This window comes from Anomalospiza imberbis, chromosome 2, assembly GCF_031753505.1.
Source record: "Anomalospiza imberbis isolate Cuckoo-Finch-1a 21T00152 chromosome 2, ASM3175350v1, whole genome shotgun sequence".
NCBI lineage: Eukaryota > Metazoa > Chordata > Aves > Passeriformes > Viduidae > Anomalospiza > Anomalospiza imberbis.
This window is the reverse complement of record NC_089682.1, coordinates 78,687,885-78,705,178: the sequence shown is the minus strand read 5'-3', so window position 1 is coordinate 78,705,178 and position 17,294 is coordinate 78,687,885. Positions and strand designations below refer to the sequence as shown.

The 17,294-nt window shown below is 44.4% G+C and overlaps 1 protein-coding gene across 3 annotated transcripts; it reads left to right on the top strand.

Moving 5' to 3' along the window:
* The first annotated feature begins 189 nt into the window (after positions 1–189).
* On the top strand, positions 190–17,027 carry PLA1A (phospholipase A1 member A). Of its 3 annotated transcripts, none has more exons than XM_068181945.1 (11): positions 190–753; positions 2,335–2,536; positions 3,578–3,755; positions 4,477–4,585; positions 7,412–7,513; positions 8,310–8,399; positions 9,250–9,417; positions 10,495–10,584; positions 11,047–11,155; positions 14,515–14,679; positions 15,978–17,027. In XM_068181945.1, the coding sequence occupies exons 1-11, from the start codon at positions 681–683 to the stop codon at positions 16,057–16,059; spliced, it is 1,368 nt and encodes a 455-aa protein (XP_068038046.1). In that variant the 5' UTR covers positions 190–680; the 3' UTR covers positions 16,060–17,027. The 3 variants fall into 3 exon arrangements, with proteins under 3 accessions (XP_068038046.1, XP_068038047.1, XP_068038045.1); XM_068181944.1 differs by having other exon boundaries at positions 212–753; positions 15,975–17,025; XM_068181946.1 differs by lacking the exon at positions 8,310–8,399 and having other exon boundaries at positions 191–753; positions 15,975–17,027.
* The last annotated feature ends 267 nt before the right edge of the window (positions 17,028–17,294 follow it).

The following is a 17,294-nucleotide window of genomic DNA, read 5'->3' as shown; positions in this document are numbered from 1 at the left end:
ATCAAAGTGGTAAAGTTTTTTATTCAAAGGTCTTTGTTAAGTATTTGCATGCTTATGATGCTGGTGCATTACTGAAGGGTGGCCTCACCCTAAGAAATGTAGTCTGGGCATGTTATGGTGATATGACCACCAGTTACATTTTAGCCTGCCTTTCCCCTGACTTTTCAGGTGTAATCCACTGTTTTGCCTTATTTAGACTGTTACAGGTGTCTGACCAAAAGCAGAAATACAGGAAAGACAGCAATGCAGTAGGAAAATACGATGCAAGGCTAATATGAATCTTCCTGGCATGGACTTACTGTGAAGCCTTGTGATAAACCAGCATCCCTAGTCAGAATTTGGCAGAAAGGTCTAGGTAGCAAGGATAAAGCACTGTAACTCTATCGCTTGCTGGGACTGGTTTCACTGGCTGATTTCTGAAGTGAGAAGTTTCCCTTGAGGAAAGGGAGGTAGAGAGGAAAGGAAGGTCAACATCTCCTTTAACCAAAAAGTCATTGAAGCCTCTGCTTCAAATTTTGACTAATGGTTAAATAAGATTAGAGGTAATTGCTCAAAATCCAAATTAGGTCATTTTCCGGAAAGTGCACAGACTGATTGATCATTACAGAGTCAAGCTGTTCATTAACCACGGCTGGTTTTCCTCTGTACAATCCTTATACTTGTATTGGACAAACAGGAAGATGGTTGAAGATCCGAAGAGAAAACTGCTCATGGTTCTTGCTCTCCTCTTGCTGCCCAGCTCAGCACAAACAGGTAAGAAAAACATGACTGCCTGGCAAGGGATTGAAGGTTTTACAGAGAAGGATCTGAATTCAATTCTCCCTAAACAAGCTGTATGTCAAGAGGTCCTGGCAATAACCTTGTTAGGTTCTGGGGAGAAAAAGTGGTGCAAGAATGGTCCTTTCTTCTTTTATGCTTTGATTCAATCACCCTCAGCGATTTAATTCCATGAACCTGATTTACAAGAATGATCCATGTTTACCTGAAATGTAAGGATGCAGAAAAGGGACCACTTGGCCTCTGGCAGTGGCATCTTTGCCATATTGCTTCAAAAGGTCAGCAAGTGTGATCTGCAGTAGCTGAGAGAAAAATAAACAAATGCCACAATTCCATTTCTTTCTTGAATTGTACTGTCAATGAGACTGCCTTAGTGATCACATCTACAGTCCCACACCACCTGCAGCTTCACTGCAGTGCACCTCCTGCCTTTCCTTTACTGATGATCCCCCTCATGCCATTTCTGACACTCACTGTGCTGGCACTGGACCCACTTTTGCTACTTAGACTGGCTCATGACCTACATTTTTTCCAAGCTGATCTCTAAAAATATCTCTTTCTTCCTTGTCAGTGCACAGGAAGACTGAATAAACAACAGTGAGGGATAGTCACATCCTTCTAGGGGAATCTGAATATTGAATCTCACCCCTTTGTGCTGATCCATAGGCCATGTTTTGTCTAGCTGGTGTAAAGTATCTTCTGAGGGAAACTGGGAAGCTGGTTGTTCAGTTTAAAAATACATAAATGAATAATTATTTTATCAAGGCTGCTTCACTTCATCCAGTCCAGAAAGGAAGGTGCATGTACTGCTATTGCAGCAGGATTCCAGCTCTTAAAGTGATACTGCTAGTGACACATACTGCTGAACTTTTGTGCTTGCTTTCTAGCCTAAATTTGCTCAGGTAGTTTACTAGCTACAGGTCGGATGTTTATTTTTTTTCTGTCTAGGTCAAAGTGCCTTCCAGCAGCAACCTTTTCCTTCTCATAAAGCATTTTCATCAAGTAAATTAATGAACTGTGAAATTATCATTGACATATTTTTTCATCAGCATTCTCATGTTTTATCATCAGCATTCTCATACTTCTGGATTTTTGATGCAATTGTCAGTTAGACTTGCACCTTCTACTAAGCCTACCAGAATTTAAATACCCCCCATTCAGCGGTGACTACCTGTTTGCAACCATTTTTTTAAAGATCTAACAACCACCTCATAAATGTACTTAGTAGCTGGTGTAGGTGGCCAATTTGCTTAAAAAAAACAGCAAAATATCACTCACCTCATGGTAAAACAACTCTCAGAAGTCAAAGCTGGTATGATATCCATGGTGATTTTCCCAGACAGAGCTGGAATTCCACCAAAGGACAGAAACAACTTTATCAGTCAGGTAAAGTTTCCAGAATTGCCTCATTTTCTTTTATGCTAGATACTTTTAATCTTTATCAATAGAAGTGAAATTGCTACCTTCATTTTCTTGATGAATTAGAATGAGGGATGGTTTTTTCCCATTCCACAGGACCAGACTAAATGTGCCACTCCCTCCCTCCCTCCTGTGCAGGGAATACAGACAGACTCTCAGAGCATCACTGCATGGACTTCCAGAGAGCCAATTTCCTACGGGGCAGGAAACTTAAGGTCCAGTTTCTTCTGTTCACTTCCTCAAGCCCCATCTGTGGAGAGCTGATTTCAGCTGATGATGGCATCAAGAACTGCAGCTTCAACAGCAGCCTGGAAACCAAAATCATCATCCATGGCTTCAGGTGAGAGAAATAAGAGCACTGAAACTAAGTTTTCACTGGTAAATTAAACACTGCATGAGTTAGTATAAATTTCTTTATTTCCTTCCTTCTTTCTTTCTTCCTTTCCTTCTTTCTTTCTTCCATCTCTCTGTTTCTCTCTTTCTTCTGTTTCTCTCTTTCTCTCTTCCCACATATTTCTATTTATTTCCTTTTTTCAACATTTTTAGTTAAGAAGTCATTTCTTTAAGATTCATGTCCCTTTAAATCGTCTTCTTGGATTTCATGCCCAATAGCCTGGGTTAATGAGCCATTTGGAACCCCAAGCAGACAGATTATCCTTCTATTCTTGAAAGTGTTGGGATTGGAGCTGGGTTTTTTTTAACTGCCATCCTTCTGCAAGTTTCTGTGCCATTTTTCAGTCAGGTGGGACCATATAATGTTACTTGTTTTGAAGTGCAAAGGCCTGAATAGAAAGTGCATAGAAAACTGGAATGAAACCATAGCAGATGCTGCAGGGTCTTCTCAGAAAGCCAGCTGTTGCCTTCAAGTGAGACAGCACGCTCTTCATATTAGGGGAACTGGGCAAAACAGAGCCTCCTCGGGTTTTCCTGGGATTCTTTGGTATAGATTCTTATTTTTGATTGTCTAGACATGAGAAAATGTAGCAGTGAAAGACCAGGTGATCTGGCCAAGGACTTCCTGCCAGCAGCAGCAGAAGACAAGGATCCAGGTGTTCCCAGTCACCTCACTTACTCCAGGTGGGCTCTGTGGTGGCTAAATGAATCACCACACAGAGAGTGAGATCTCAGCCTGAGCTCTGCAAATGTTCTCTCATTCATTAAAATATGTGGTTCCCTCCTGAATCAGAGCATTCTGGAAAGCATTATTACACCACTGCAAAAAAAAATTTCCAGGTGTGGGTGTCTGGCACCAAAAATAACTTTCAGCCACTGTCTGGCAGCCTCCTCTGAGACATGTGAAGCTCCAGCACCAGTGAACAACACAGTGGCACGTGCCCTGCTTGGGGAACAGCTAACATCCTTGTCTCTGGTGACTCTACAGGGCTTTGGGTACCAAACCTTCCTGGATTGAAGGGCTTGTCCAAGCCATACTGCACACCAGGCAGGTGAATGTGATCGCAGTAGACTGGGTTTATGGATCTACAGGAGCCTATCCCTCCGCAGTGGAAAATGTCACACAGCTGGCCCTTGCCATCTCACAGTTCATCAGCAAGCTCCTGGTAAGCTACTGTGCATTTCCAGTGCAGGTAGCATGGCCAGGGAACTGCTCCCAATCTGCTGTATCCACGAGTTGGACAAGTGGATTTTTTTATTCCAAATTTTTCCTTTTTCCCTTTTTAAATCCAGGCTTGAGCATGCTAGCATTTTTCTTCTTCCTTTGGAGTTTTGACATTTTCTGGAAAAAAATTCCCAGTTGTCAGCTGCCTCTCCAGTTCAGAACAAACCTAAAGCCTGCCTTGGGTCTTCTTAGGTCCATATTCACTGGACAGTCTTCTTCTTCTGCTGAGAAATTTTGTCCAGGAAGCTAGAGGGAGTGAGATTTGAGGCTATATTATATTTGCTCTGGGCTTCAGATATACTTCCCAGTATGTGAAAATACCCAGATGTGCCCCATTCTGTTCGTGCAAAGCACAGCTGAACAAGACTTCTGCAATCAGGGCGATGAACCCTTGTGTTAACCAGCTAAATGTAAACACTCCATTAAATGTTTGCAGTGCTGACCAACCTGTTTAGGGCTGGATTTGCATCTGTGGACCTGAAGAAAGGTCCTAAAAAACAGAAAGTGCAATAGCCATAATTTCCTTAAGTATTTTGTTTCCCACTGTACACCTCAAAAGCAATCCCACATTAGGAGAGTTATAGAGCTGCTGTGTGGGCTGGGAAAGGGTATTTCACCTTTCTGCTACAGAAACAGTAATTTGTGTTATTGTCACTCTGCAGGCCCTGGGAGTCTCAGGGACATCTATCCACATCATTGGGGTAAGCCTCGGAGCACATGTCGGGGGCCTGGTGGGGCACTTCCACGGCGGTCGCCTGGGACGGATAACAGGTATCACCACACTGAGTCTGTGGTCCTCACCTGCCCTACAAGAGAGAGAATGAAAGAGCAAGAAAGGGGACTCATTCAGAGCAGTCTTTTTATTTCATAAGGGCTCACTAGATCCAAGCTTATGGGCTTCTTCCTAGATTCTGACAGTGCCTTTCCAACATCAGTTCCCTCCATGCTGCCAAAAGAACACAAGTATTTGTAAAAAAGGTCCTTCCGCCTTTGCTACACTCTTCAAAAAAGGTCCTTCCACCTTTGCTACACTCTTTGCTTAGCAAAGTATGAGCCCTCAGGACTAGTGAAATCCCACAACACTCATAAGTTTTGCTTCCAAATTACAGCATGCACATGTGGTTCTTAGAATTAAAGCCCTTAATGCAGTTGTGGGGGGAGCAGCAGGAGTGAGCTGCTGTGCAAGAAAACGTGAGCTGAGAGCCAAGGGGCCAGTAAGGTGGGCAGTGGCCTCACAGACAAGGGATGCAGTCCTACTGTGTCTGGGCAAGAAGAGTCTGGCCAAGCAGAGTAGTCCAGTGACAGGAACCAGGGTCATCCACAGTCTAGTTTGTAGTGATAAGGCAAGCCCAAGATCAAGCTGGGAAGTCAAATCAGGACCAAGCCTGACCAACAAGGCAAAGGCCAGGGCATGGCATCCCTACCACACAGCTCAGGCAAGGAACAAATGCAAGAGCCTGAGCCAACATTGGGAGGGCCCAGATGAGACTCCTTGCTGTTCTCCCCCACAAGTTGGCTGTTTTCACAGTAGGCTGGTCTAATGCCACCCAACCATACCAAATCAGAGTTGACCTTAAACACAGCCAAACTCCTGGGTGTGAGGAAGAGGCTCCAATGGGGGAATTGCAGAGAAAATGGTTATAGGCTAATCCTGTCATTTAGAGGTTTTGGTGCACTCAGGACCTGTTCAGCCTTTAGGTGTGAAGCATGAATAAAATCACAGAATCATTTAGGTAAGAAGAAACTTTGGAATGTCTCTAGTCCACACACCACCATCACCTCTCCTCAAAGTGGGGCTGCATTGTATGTCATATCAGATTGTCAAGGGTTTTACTAAATTCTGGGAATCCCCAATGACAGAGATTCATTTTGATGGGAGGGAAATGCCACTAAGAAGGAACAAAGTCTCCAGCAGTGTGGCCTCAGCTCCCAGTCTGCCTCAGCCCATGCTGGTCTGTCTCACAGAGGTATCCTCAGGAAGGGTCTCACTCCACTCTTGGCTGGACAGTCCAGAGAAATGTTGGTTCAGTTTTCACAGCTACCCATGCTGCATGAAACACAGGCATTTCTTAACAGGAAGTGAATTTCATGTTGAGCCCTTCTTAAAGCTGTGAATCAAAGTTTACATTAGGAGAAAATTGGAGGAGCCTCTGTCCTACACTAGCATTTTATGATCAGTGATGTCTTCAGATGAGCAGAAGCAGACACATTTCCATGAAACCACAATAATTAACTTCAGAGTTAAGCACTCTTCCCCTTTATGTTGTCCACATGTAATAGAAGCTCTGTAGATTTATTTATTCCATTTTTAACTCTGCTCAAATAAAATCCCTTTTCCACATTCCTGTTTATCCTGTGATTTCATAGGCACACTGAGAATTGCAGATTCCAGTTCAGCTTTAGGAGCCTGAAGACAGTTGTGTTAGACCCAAGATATGCCTGATCTCATCTCCTGCCTCCTCACAAATTCCTCACACAGGAATTTGACCCCTGAGCCACAATTTGCTGAAGTGTATGTTCATATTAGGTTTCTGCCTCCTCACTCAGAATTTTATGTCACACTAAATTACAATTTTCAGTATCTTTTAAAGCTTTTAACTACAACTTAGTCTGTAGAAGTGGGTGGGGAACCTCTCAGCTTTTTGTGCATATCAAGATTAAAGAGCATTACAGTCTTATTTTTAGCTTTTATTTACAGAAAGAACAGAAAAGAAAATTTTTCCTTCTTTTCCTCCTTCCCTCACCTCTCACAAATGCAGACATGCCCATTTGTATATTGTTGATATTGCCTTCTCTTCAGAGAATTAATGAGACTGAGTCCAAAGCTGTGAAACCAGCCAGCTCCAAGGTTAAGTGACATTTGGAACAGATGTGCTTCCTAAACTATTGTTGCCTGGGGAGTGAAAAAAATTCTTGTGAGGCCACTTTTCTATAAAATGAGAACAGGATAAACCTTAGGAAAAAAAAATTTAATCAGCTTCTTGGTATTGACAAGGATACTTTTCTGTGTTCCTTTGAGTCTACAGAAGTTGCTCTAGGAGCAAGTTTTAGACAAAAATGTAGACAGTTGCTAAAGACTCAGTTTTATTTTTGGAGAAGAGGCTCAGAAGCCTCTTCGGTTTAAAATTGTTAAGTAGTATGAAACTTTTGTAATTCCTGAGTTGGTTAATGCCTAGGGTGCTGAATTCACCACCTAACTGCTGATCTGCAGTGACATTTCTCAGACTATAGTGCTAATACACACAACAGTACAATTTGGGAAGGCGTTAAAAAGTTTGATTCTCTTTCACGAAAACTCCAAGAAACACTATGCATCTACTCTGTCTGAGCTATTTAAGGCTCAGTCATGGCTTTACAGCATAAAACCTTTAGTTAAAACACTGCCAAAAGGTTGTGGAACAGCAGGGACAATGCAAGGAAGCTGTAGTGGAAGTTGGCGCTGGCAGAAACTATTCTGGAGCTTAATCGCTGAGACCTGAGAATAATTTATTATATCTGCCTAGCACTATTTTTAAAGTTCTAGATAAAATAACTGGTCCAGACATAAGAAGGAGAGGGGCTGAAGAGTACTTGTTGAGGTGTTTGATTTTGTTACAGCCCTGGATCCTGCAGGCCCTAAGTACACCAGAGCCAGCCCTGAGGAACGCCTGGATCCTGGGGATGCCCTCTTCGTAGAAGCCATTCATACTGATGCTGACAGTAAGCTGGCTTCCCTCTTCCTCAGCCTGGCCTTCTGTTCCTCCTGACATCATTATTGCTAAAGAGTCTCTAGGTCATTGTCCCTTTTTTGCCAGACTACTATGAGTTGAAGTTCACTCTGAGGAAGTTTCTTGTTAAGAAAGGCTTTGATGATGAATTCATACCCCAGAGCACTTCAAACAACAGACAGGAGGAGATTGCTACAGCAGAGTGAGTTTATACAGAACTAGCTCAGCATGACTTTTACTGCCTGAAGGGAATTTATAGATCTAGCCTCACTTTGTTTTTTCCTGCCTGATGTAAGAAAGGTACCACCCAGTTGGAAGGTAAGAGAGTCAAACCAACAGCTGGTGCAACAACAGAGTAACTTCCTAAAGCACTGAGGATCTACATAGGCAGAACATGGGCTAAAGAATAATGTGGTGCCTTTGAGTTACATCTTTTGCCTGGAGACCACAAAAACCTCTACCAACACAACTCTCAATTATCCTTCATAATCCCACATTAAGGCTGTGGTCAGTTCTCCTTTACTTAGAATCAAGAACTAGAGTTGCTGAGCTGGTGGTCAAGACACAGTTTCCAGTCATTTTGATGGCAGGACCCAGAGCATTTTCTGCTCCATGCATCAAACCTGCACATGTAGAAGCAGGAAATATGGCCTTGATGTCTCCAGCATTAGGGCTGGCTCCAGTACTACTAATGCTCAACCAGTTATTGGGACCTGTCATCAACATGTAGGGTAAAGCCTACAGAAGAGCCTAACCTGAGAATGAAGTGGGATTTCACCTCCTTTCAGATTTCGGGATCCGGATTCCTGTAGGCCACATCGATTATTTTGTCAATGGAGGCAAAGATCAACCAGGATGCCCCCGATTCATCTCTGCAGGTAAGAATACTCTCTGGCCAAGCAGAGTGCTTTCATGGCAAATTAGCAGACTGTGAAAATGCTGTTTGGCAAGCAGCTCGTGCTAAAGCCAGAGCAGTCAGCAAAGCAAGATAAACATTCACAGCCCACATCTCTTCTCAGCAGTACAAGAAGCAGGTGAAATTAAAATCACATACAGATCAAGTGTCTTGGCAGCACTGCTGTCAAGAGATGTGATTTTGGTGATGCTTCTCTGTGACACAAAACTCTAGCTTCAGTAGAGATGACACTTTGCTAGAAAGGCTCTTAGGTTGCACTAACAAAAGCTGCTTTTTGTTTTCATCCTGAAAGTTGTGTCTACTTAGAGAGACAGTTCGTACAATTACTGTCCTTTTCTTTTAGAGAAGAGGACTTTCCACATTTAACAGTGTGGACTCATTAACATTCAAATATGTTCTGTATGAGTCAGCTGCATTGAGGATCAGTTTTCCTGAGATACCTACAGTACCTCATTTCCCATAGCTGGGATTTCAGTGCAGGTGGGAGTCAAAGCTGCTGCACTCCCTTACAGAGAGCTTGATTGATGGCCTGATTGATGGGACACTGACAGAAACAAGACAGCCCTGTGGTCCCTCTCTTCCAAGGGACTCGGTCTGTGAGATAGATACACTTCTAACTTCCTGCAGAACTTTTCTTGCAGTGGGATCTGGGCTTGTAGCCACATAAATGCCCTGCAAAATGTTATTAATGGGAAGGTGATCACTGTAGTAAGAGTGTTCCTTCACTCCCAGTTCCTTGGGAATGAGCAAAAAGCCTGAAGCTGATAGGAAGACTGATGGCTGCTTTTCCCTGGTTGGTTTTTTCCTTGCAGGCTATAACTTCCTGATCTGTGATCACATGCGGGCCGTACATCTCTACATCAGTGCCTTGAGCCATCCCTGTCCCATCGTGGGGTTCCCCTGTGCAAGTCATCAAGATTTTCTAAATGGTCATTGCCTGGACTGTGCAAAACCCTTCCTGTCCTCCTGTCCCAGAATAGGTACAGTACCAGCATGAGACCTTCCCGGAGCAGATGACAATACATTCCTGATGGTGTCAGTGCAGAGCACAGGATGTAGTCCAGATTTCCCTGAGCAGGATTTGCTTTGGATCTGTTTGGGAAGAGTCACAAGTTGTTTTGTTTTCAGGCTTCCATAGATGCACTATAAAAACTCATATATTGCCCAGGGTAGAACAGCAAAATCTTGAACATTTTTGATCTTTAAACATTTCCTAGGGCCTAGATATGTGTTGAAAAAGAGTTTCCAGAATCACCTGCCAGAATGAGTAGGCAATCAGCTCAAAAAAACTGTCTTGTTTAGAGGAGCAGCTGGAAATTTTAGTTCAAACCTGAAGTCCCAGTTTTCTACACTACTCAGTGTTGCTGAGTCAATTCCTTTTCATAAATTTCTGCCACGGTCACTCCAAAGATGAACTCTTTAGACTGGGAGAAAGTAATAGGTGCCTCTTTTAGGCTTCTGAAACTGGGCTGTGGCATGAGGAAAGGAAGCGTCCTCTGCTGCTATTTGCAGTAAGGTACCAGAGGAACATAAAGAGAGGCCTTTTTTTGGTATAGGTTCTCTCAGATCAGCCACTCTCCTCCATCTCACCAAACCATTCTGCCAGCTATTCAATGATGCAGGCCATGAGTTATGGTGGTTCCCTTATTTGACCAAGGAATTCAATTTCCCTTCTGTTTGCACTGTCTTTTACATCTGCACTAAGTTTCCTGACTTGGTAGTCTTTAGTCTTGCTCATTTTGCACAGGTGGATCTGACAGCACAGTTTGTTAGCAGAGGAATGAAAAGAAAACCACCAAGAGGTTCTCTGGAGATGATTTCCTGGGAATCATCTGAGGGATGTTTTCTGAGGGAATGTTAACCCATCAGACACCACAAAATTGTACTTGTTCTGATTTGCATTGGTATAAGAAAGGGACCTGTTCTCCAAGACAGGGGAGTCAGGCAGGGTGAAAAGGAGGTGACTGATATATATTATAGTTCTGTTATATTTCTTATTGATATTTCTGTTCTGTCATTCATGGCTTTCCCTGCACTGACTTTATTTCCCCCTGCAGGCCTGCTGGAGCAGGCAGGTGTCAACATGAGCAGGCTGCCCCAGGAAGTGAAAGTTTTTTTCATGACCAGTCCTTCGGCCCCATTCTGTGGTAAGTAGCATGAAAGAAAAAGGAGCCAGAGGGGTGTTGGCCAATCCTCAGAAGCAGATCCTCTGAGGAGCCCAGGTAGTTACAGCACACTACCCCATCAGAGTCAGCTGCTGTGGGCCATGGGTCTGAAACACACCACTGAAGAGCAATAACCCTGCACATCTCCTCCATAAAGCCCTTTCCAACAGATTTTTTAGTGTGGGCACAGCCCTGAACTAACACAGCCACATGTGTTTTCAGGGCTGAAGTAAAAGTGAATGAAAATGCCTGTCTGTTCACACTGGGCTATACAGACATGCCCCCTGTGCTTCACATAGCACAGAGACTTGATTCTTTCTTATGTCTGTTTAATCTTTCCTGCTGGTGGGGCCAGGGAATGAGTGCTAGAGCCCCTCTTTTGTCATGGGCAGGTCCTACAGATAGTACATGTCCTCACACTCACATTCTTTGCTTCTTGCTCAGTATACCACAGCCTGGTTGAGTTCCAGTTGCAGAAGAAAAGAAACAGAGTCACCAGCATTGAGATCAGTTTCAGCAGCAACAGCACCAAGGATACAGCAAAGATCACCATGTGAGTGACAGTGCATGCTTCTGGCCTATTTTTCCCAGCTTCATGAGTAAGGATGTTTATCCTAGGAAAAGCACAGCAACAGTGTACTTCCCTGAGTGATGAACCACAATCCTGTTTCTTGAGTCCCTCCACATTTTCCTTAAATACCTTCAAGAATCAGGCATGTGCTACCAGTACTCAGTAACCCTGACTGGGTCCACGCCTTTCCCAAGTGCACAAAGCAGCAGGAACACCCTGGGAGCCCCAGATTTGCATATTTTTGTGTGGCTACGCCAGTTCCTTTTACACACCATACCCTGACCTGGCTTCACTTCAAACTGCAATCACTGTCAGATAGTTATTAGTGCTGCTCTGGCAGACAGGGGTGGCTTACAGCAAGACCCCAGACCACCAGAGACTCCAGAGGGATGGACTTGGTGGCTTAAGACATTTCTCTTGATGCCCAAGAGGGCAGCAATTGCAAAGAGCAGACAAGTGCACCTCAGCACAGTCAGAAATGTGTTAGTACTTGCTGCCTCTGCAGAAATGCAGCAATGCTCTCACTCCCATTGCAGGCAAAAGCAAGGGGCAGGGGACCAAGATCCACTGTGTAGACAGAAAGATGCCTTTTGAAAGCACCACCTCCACCAGACTGTGTCTGAATTAAAAGATTAGACTCCACAGCTTCCACAGCTCTTGCCACCAGGGGATCTCCCCACCACAACAAGTTCCCCAGAGTCTTCCTCACTTCTTCCTACTCCTTGCCCATTGCTCTGGACTGGGAACCACAATGCAGCTAACACATGCTGCTGGCTGCTTCAGGAAGCAGAAAAGCAGCCTGCTAAAGAGTCCTAGCCAGCTCTCCTGGGATCACAGGGGTTCCAGTGCTGGCTCCCATACAGTCCTTACTGCTAAGCCAAAATATTGTGACCTGGACCTCATTGTGTTGCTGATTCAGTCATGGGCACCAGGAGGTAGTGGGGAGAAATGGAGAAGGGGAAGCCACACTCTAGGGTACTTTCTAGAGTGACGCAGATGCTTGGTCACAGATTTCCAGCCAGGTACCATAATTTGGGTTTGTACCCCAGCCTGGTGGAGTTCAGGCTGTTCAACTCCTCCTGGTTTGGAAGCTGAAATGTGCCTTTTCCACAGATGCAGGAGGGAAGAAATAGTAATGCCCAGGTCAGAGCAGGAGCCATGCAGCGCTTCCATTGGCAGCTGTCGGACACTAGGTTTGGTGGGAGTCCAGCAGGAGGCATGTGAGCGCTGGAGGGAAAGGAAGTGAGCCAGGCAGGCAATCCCAAGGCTTTGCTGTACCCTCTGGTTTTAATGAGACAGTGGAGTTAGAGCAGGGTAACCTATCCAGAGATGCCCTTTTGGGGGGAGCAGCAGCTGTGTTTCTCTTTAATGCCTTTCTTAGAAGCACAAGGCTAAACTGAAAAATTTGCTTACAGCAATAAACCTACAGATTTGAGAGTAAAAAATTGAAGATATCCCTTTTATTTCCCACTAGTAGCAAAGGGCAAATTTCCCTGCTGTAGGCAAAGCTCAGCCTTCCAGTGCAGTCAAGTTCAGAGTATCAAATGGGCATCTAAACATAGATCCTCACATCACAGTTGAGACACTGATCGATCAGTGACTTACCTCAGATGATCTGTCATGTATATCATCCTGCAGTTTCCCAGAAGTGCAGAGGGACTTACTTGGGAGTGTTCATCTAGTCTCAGACCTTCAGCAAAGGACTTACATGGGTCGTGTCTTGCCTCAAACTGCCCTTCTTGTCTCCTTTCCCAAGTATCCATTCCAGTCTTACTCCTACCCAGATGTTGCTCAGAATGCCCCAAGAGATATGTCCCCAAGGTTCAGCAGCTGACATGGGCCTGATGAGTGAGGAGTTTGTTACACAGGACTTCCCAGCTGCACTGCTGTGTGCTTACACATCACATGACATCATCCCCCATATCCAAGAAAACATACCTCTGAAGCCAACCAAGTCTCATATATCCATCCAAACATTGTGCAGGATTGGACCAAGTGTCAGTCCCAGGAGTGGCTCTTTCAACATGGTTACCTGTACTGCGTTCCTCTGTCCATGGACAGTATGCCATAGAGAAATGGCCTCCATTTGCTATCCATTATTCGCTTTTATAACAACAATTTTGCCATGCTTCTTATTTTTAGCAGCTTCAAGCCAGACACAGACACACAAACCCCAGAAACTACTGCTGCAGTCTAAGGGAGGGACTGGGTGTGCTGGTGTGGGTTGGCTGCTGTGAGTGCTGCTGTCAGCCAGTGCCTGAGAGTTACTTTGGTTAGCAGAATTGTAGGCTCTTCCTGACCCTTTTGTCACCTCTCCCCTTTCCCTGCCATCACATTGCTGATCAGACAGTCACCCAGGTGGTTCTGGGACCGTGCCAAGCCAGCTGCACCCGTCATTCTTCATGAGCACAAGGAAATCAATGATCTCCATGGTCTAGGAGGTGCCAAGTAGATCAAGTGCAAGGCCCCCTGGATGGACTCCATAGAAGGGACTTAAAATACCTGGGCAGCACATATCTGTGGCACACGACTCATTGGGCTCTGGTCATTGGCTCATTACCAAACCTCTGTCCTTTCTCAGTTCACATTGCCTGGGTAAGAGCATAGGACGAACAAAGGTCCCTCTATCCAAACATTTCACCTTCAGCATGATCAAAAGCAAGTAGCTAGAGAAGAGTATAAAAAAATCTCTACATAAGCATGTGGCAATACTTCCCCAAAGAGTTTCCCTTTGTCTAGTTACATCTGAGGGACTTTCAGAGCCAAAGATGAGATCTTAATATTTACTAGCTTTTGTATTCCACAAACCTGTCCAGTCCCCCTCCCTTGACTGGTACAGTCATATAAACTTCCTGGCATTCACAACATCCCAAAGCAAGGATTTTAACAGCTTGAAAGGAGAGGTACTCTGTGCAGTGGGCATTCTTTTTGAGCCTGACACCTCTTAGCTTTCTTTGAGGACCCCAGTTTGTGTACTGATTCCCACTGATCCCCATCCATGCCATTCACCATTTCATAGATGTTGACTTATCTACTACTTACCTCTCTGTGGCAAGCTGAGCAGTGTTTCAATCAATATGCAACAGTAAGAAGAGTTGGTGATGGCAGGAAGGATATTTATACAGCAATTTCCTGAATACAGAGATAAAACATGGAGGGACAGCCTGCGAGATGCTCATGCAATGCCTTGTTTTGACAGACGAGTCTTCTCACTCAGTTTTATTATGTGAGGGCTTCCCAATAATACTGCAGATTCCTCCAGTGTTTTCATGGATCTGGACGTGGACTGTGTCTGCATGTTGACTGAACACATCCCTCACATCTCTCATCCTGTCTTGCAGACCTAAGGACCAGGAGACAGGCAAACGGCTGCTGGCCCACCGAGTTCCCCTCTGCCAGATAAACAGTGTGACCCTGAAGTATATCCCCAAGAATCTTTTTTGGAGCAAGGATGAGCCATTCATTGTTGGCAAGTTCTGTGTAGCACCACTGCCTCTCAATAGCAGGTAAGTCTCAGGAATGTTGTACAGGGATGTACTGAGCCTATGGATGCAACCTGTGGTTTGAAGCACTGCATATTTTCCTCCTATTTAGGGAAACACTTAAAGAGGTCTTTTCCATCACCCCTGTGTCCCTATGTAACTAATTTTGTATTTGTGAAAGAGAAAAGCTACAAAGGTAGTTTTCTATGAGTTTTCTAAAATTCTTTCCCCAGGATAAAAGTGTCGTGCCATGGAAGGAATAGAGCTGCAACTCACATCACCTTGAAGATACTTAGGTCACAAACCATGGCTAAAGCTTGTACTAATTAGAATTTATTCTTTTGTCCTTATTTACCCTCTCCATCTTCCCCTGTCTACAATGGGCCCCCATCTAAAACATGACAGGTGAACATTTTTCAGGATGAGACAACAGAAGACCAATAATATATTTCTGTGTCTTATACAGCAAGGTTTATAAAGCACTACGGCTATAAACAACCATTTTGGCATTTTCTAGGTCAGACATGGTAAAGTATATACCTTCAGCCATAGTTACCTTTCCTGGAGTAAAAGCAGCCAAGTCCTTCTCATTCTGAGAGAGAAAATTGTCTTCTCCACAATACAATATTCTTGACAGGAGTCTTGCAGATCCAAAGTTCTTGCAGGCAGGACAAAACAGCTGGGTCTATACTGACACATTAAACAGTCCATCCACATTGCCTCTGAAATGCTGGCTCAAGGCTGAAGCAAGCTAGTGGATACTTCAAAGCAGGTTCAAATTCTGTTTTGATGGACAGTAAGGAGGCTGAAGTTCTGGGCAGTAAAAATATATCCAGTAGGCCCAGATAGGGGAAGAAAAAAGGCAATCCTATATAAATACCAGGTACTCCCTTGAGTATAAGGACTACTCCTTACTAGCATCTTTTGCACTCCAGAGTTGGGATGGATGTGTTTTTATCCCTTATGAATGGGACAACAAGGCACATTGCCTGAAAGAGGTGCTAACCTGCACTCCTGGAAGCACAGGACTTGGCTTTGATACAGACAGAAAGCTGTAGAGTTGCACAGGCTCACAACTGTGCTCCTGTCACTATGCTGGGAGCATTCAGAGCAACAGTGGTGCTGCTCAGGTCAAGGGAAAAGTGAAGGACACAAGCCCATGCCATCCTTCCAGCCAGTTCCTCCCAGCCAGGGCACAGCACCCCATTCACTATCCCTCGCAAAGCAGTGCAGGGTCCAGCACTTTGCTTGCTTCTGTTTTAGGATAGCAATCTCCACCTGTCAATGCCCAGCCTGACTTCTCTGTGCTCTTCCCACAGCAGGACAATGTCATGTCTGCCCTGGAGCCTCACCCTCCCCAGCAAAACAGACATCTCGTATGAGCTGCCTACTGCTTGTGCCTAGCTCTGCCTTCAGGATACACAGGACCAGAAAGGAGTCCTAGACCTATTGCTGCTCTCTGTTCCCAGATGATACTTTCACCATAAAACTGGATGGGTTTTTTACTCCCTGCATAAGGGGCAAGATGTCAAGGAACAGAAGTGCGTGGCAGATTGACAAATGCAAGGTTAACTGGTTATAGCAAAATCTTCCAGTTAAAAGACTGGATTGGCACTTTTGTCTCACAGGTTCTGTACCCAGCTCTCAAAGTGAGACAGGAAAGTCATTGAATCTCAAGGTTTGAATCTGTATGAAAGAAGGAGTGGATAATATCACTCTTTTTATAGTGGGAGTATTAGTATAATTCATTAGAGTTTTATATTAAGCTGTCCTGAAATCTTCATATTAAAGGTGAGAGGTATTATTTTTCCTCAGCAAGGGGAAACTGTGTGGTCCAAGTCTGGCACATGAAGGAGTCATTCTTAGCCAGAGCTCCAATGGGAAACTCACTAGTTCCATCCACAAGATGCTTTCAGAGGGAGCACCTATTGATTTCACAGCACATAGTTCTCTCTGAAGCTCACATGGAGTGAAGCAAACACCAGGAGCAGCACAGAGCTCTCACTTCCAATTCTGCACTGCTTTCACCATCTGCCCAGAATAGAAGGTAGTAGGAGAATGGAGCATTGTAGCCACAGGGCCATCTAACACAAATTAATCCCAGGAACTCAGCACAGCCATTCAGACCTGAAAAAGTAGTTGAAGTCTGGAAATAATTGGTGAAAGATTACAGTGGGATGCATGACCACAGAAACAACACACCCACCCACACCTTGTCCACACCATGATACATATGCAAATTAAAGAGGTGACAAGTCTTTCATCATTTTTGCCCACAAATCACATCTTCTGTTGACCATTTTCTCTGGTTCCCTGTACTGGCTTCACTGAACGATAGAAAATTGCACCAGGAATTCCATAATCAGGGGTGAGGGACATGCTAAAAGCATTGAATAATTGTCTCGAGTCATTTGCTGTCACACCTGCTCCACCAGATAGTGTCACAGCAGGATTAGCTCCTGCTTTCAGTTCACATCCAAGATCTTGGGCCCTGCCTTATGACTGTTTGGAAGGACAGCTAACAAACAGACACTTGGGAGGGGGATAGAGCTGGACTCTGACAACCTGAGAGAGATCCATGTTAGTTGGCACCATGATTGAAGTTTTCTGGGATCTTCTTGTTGAAGAATATAAGCTCT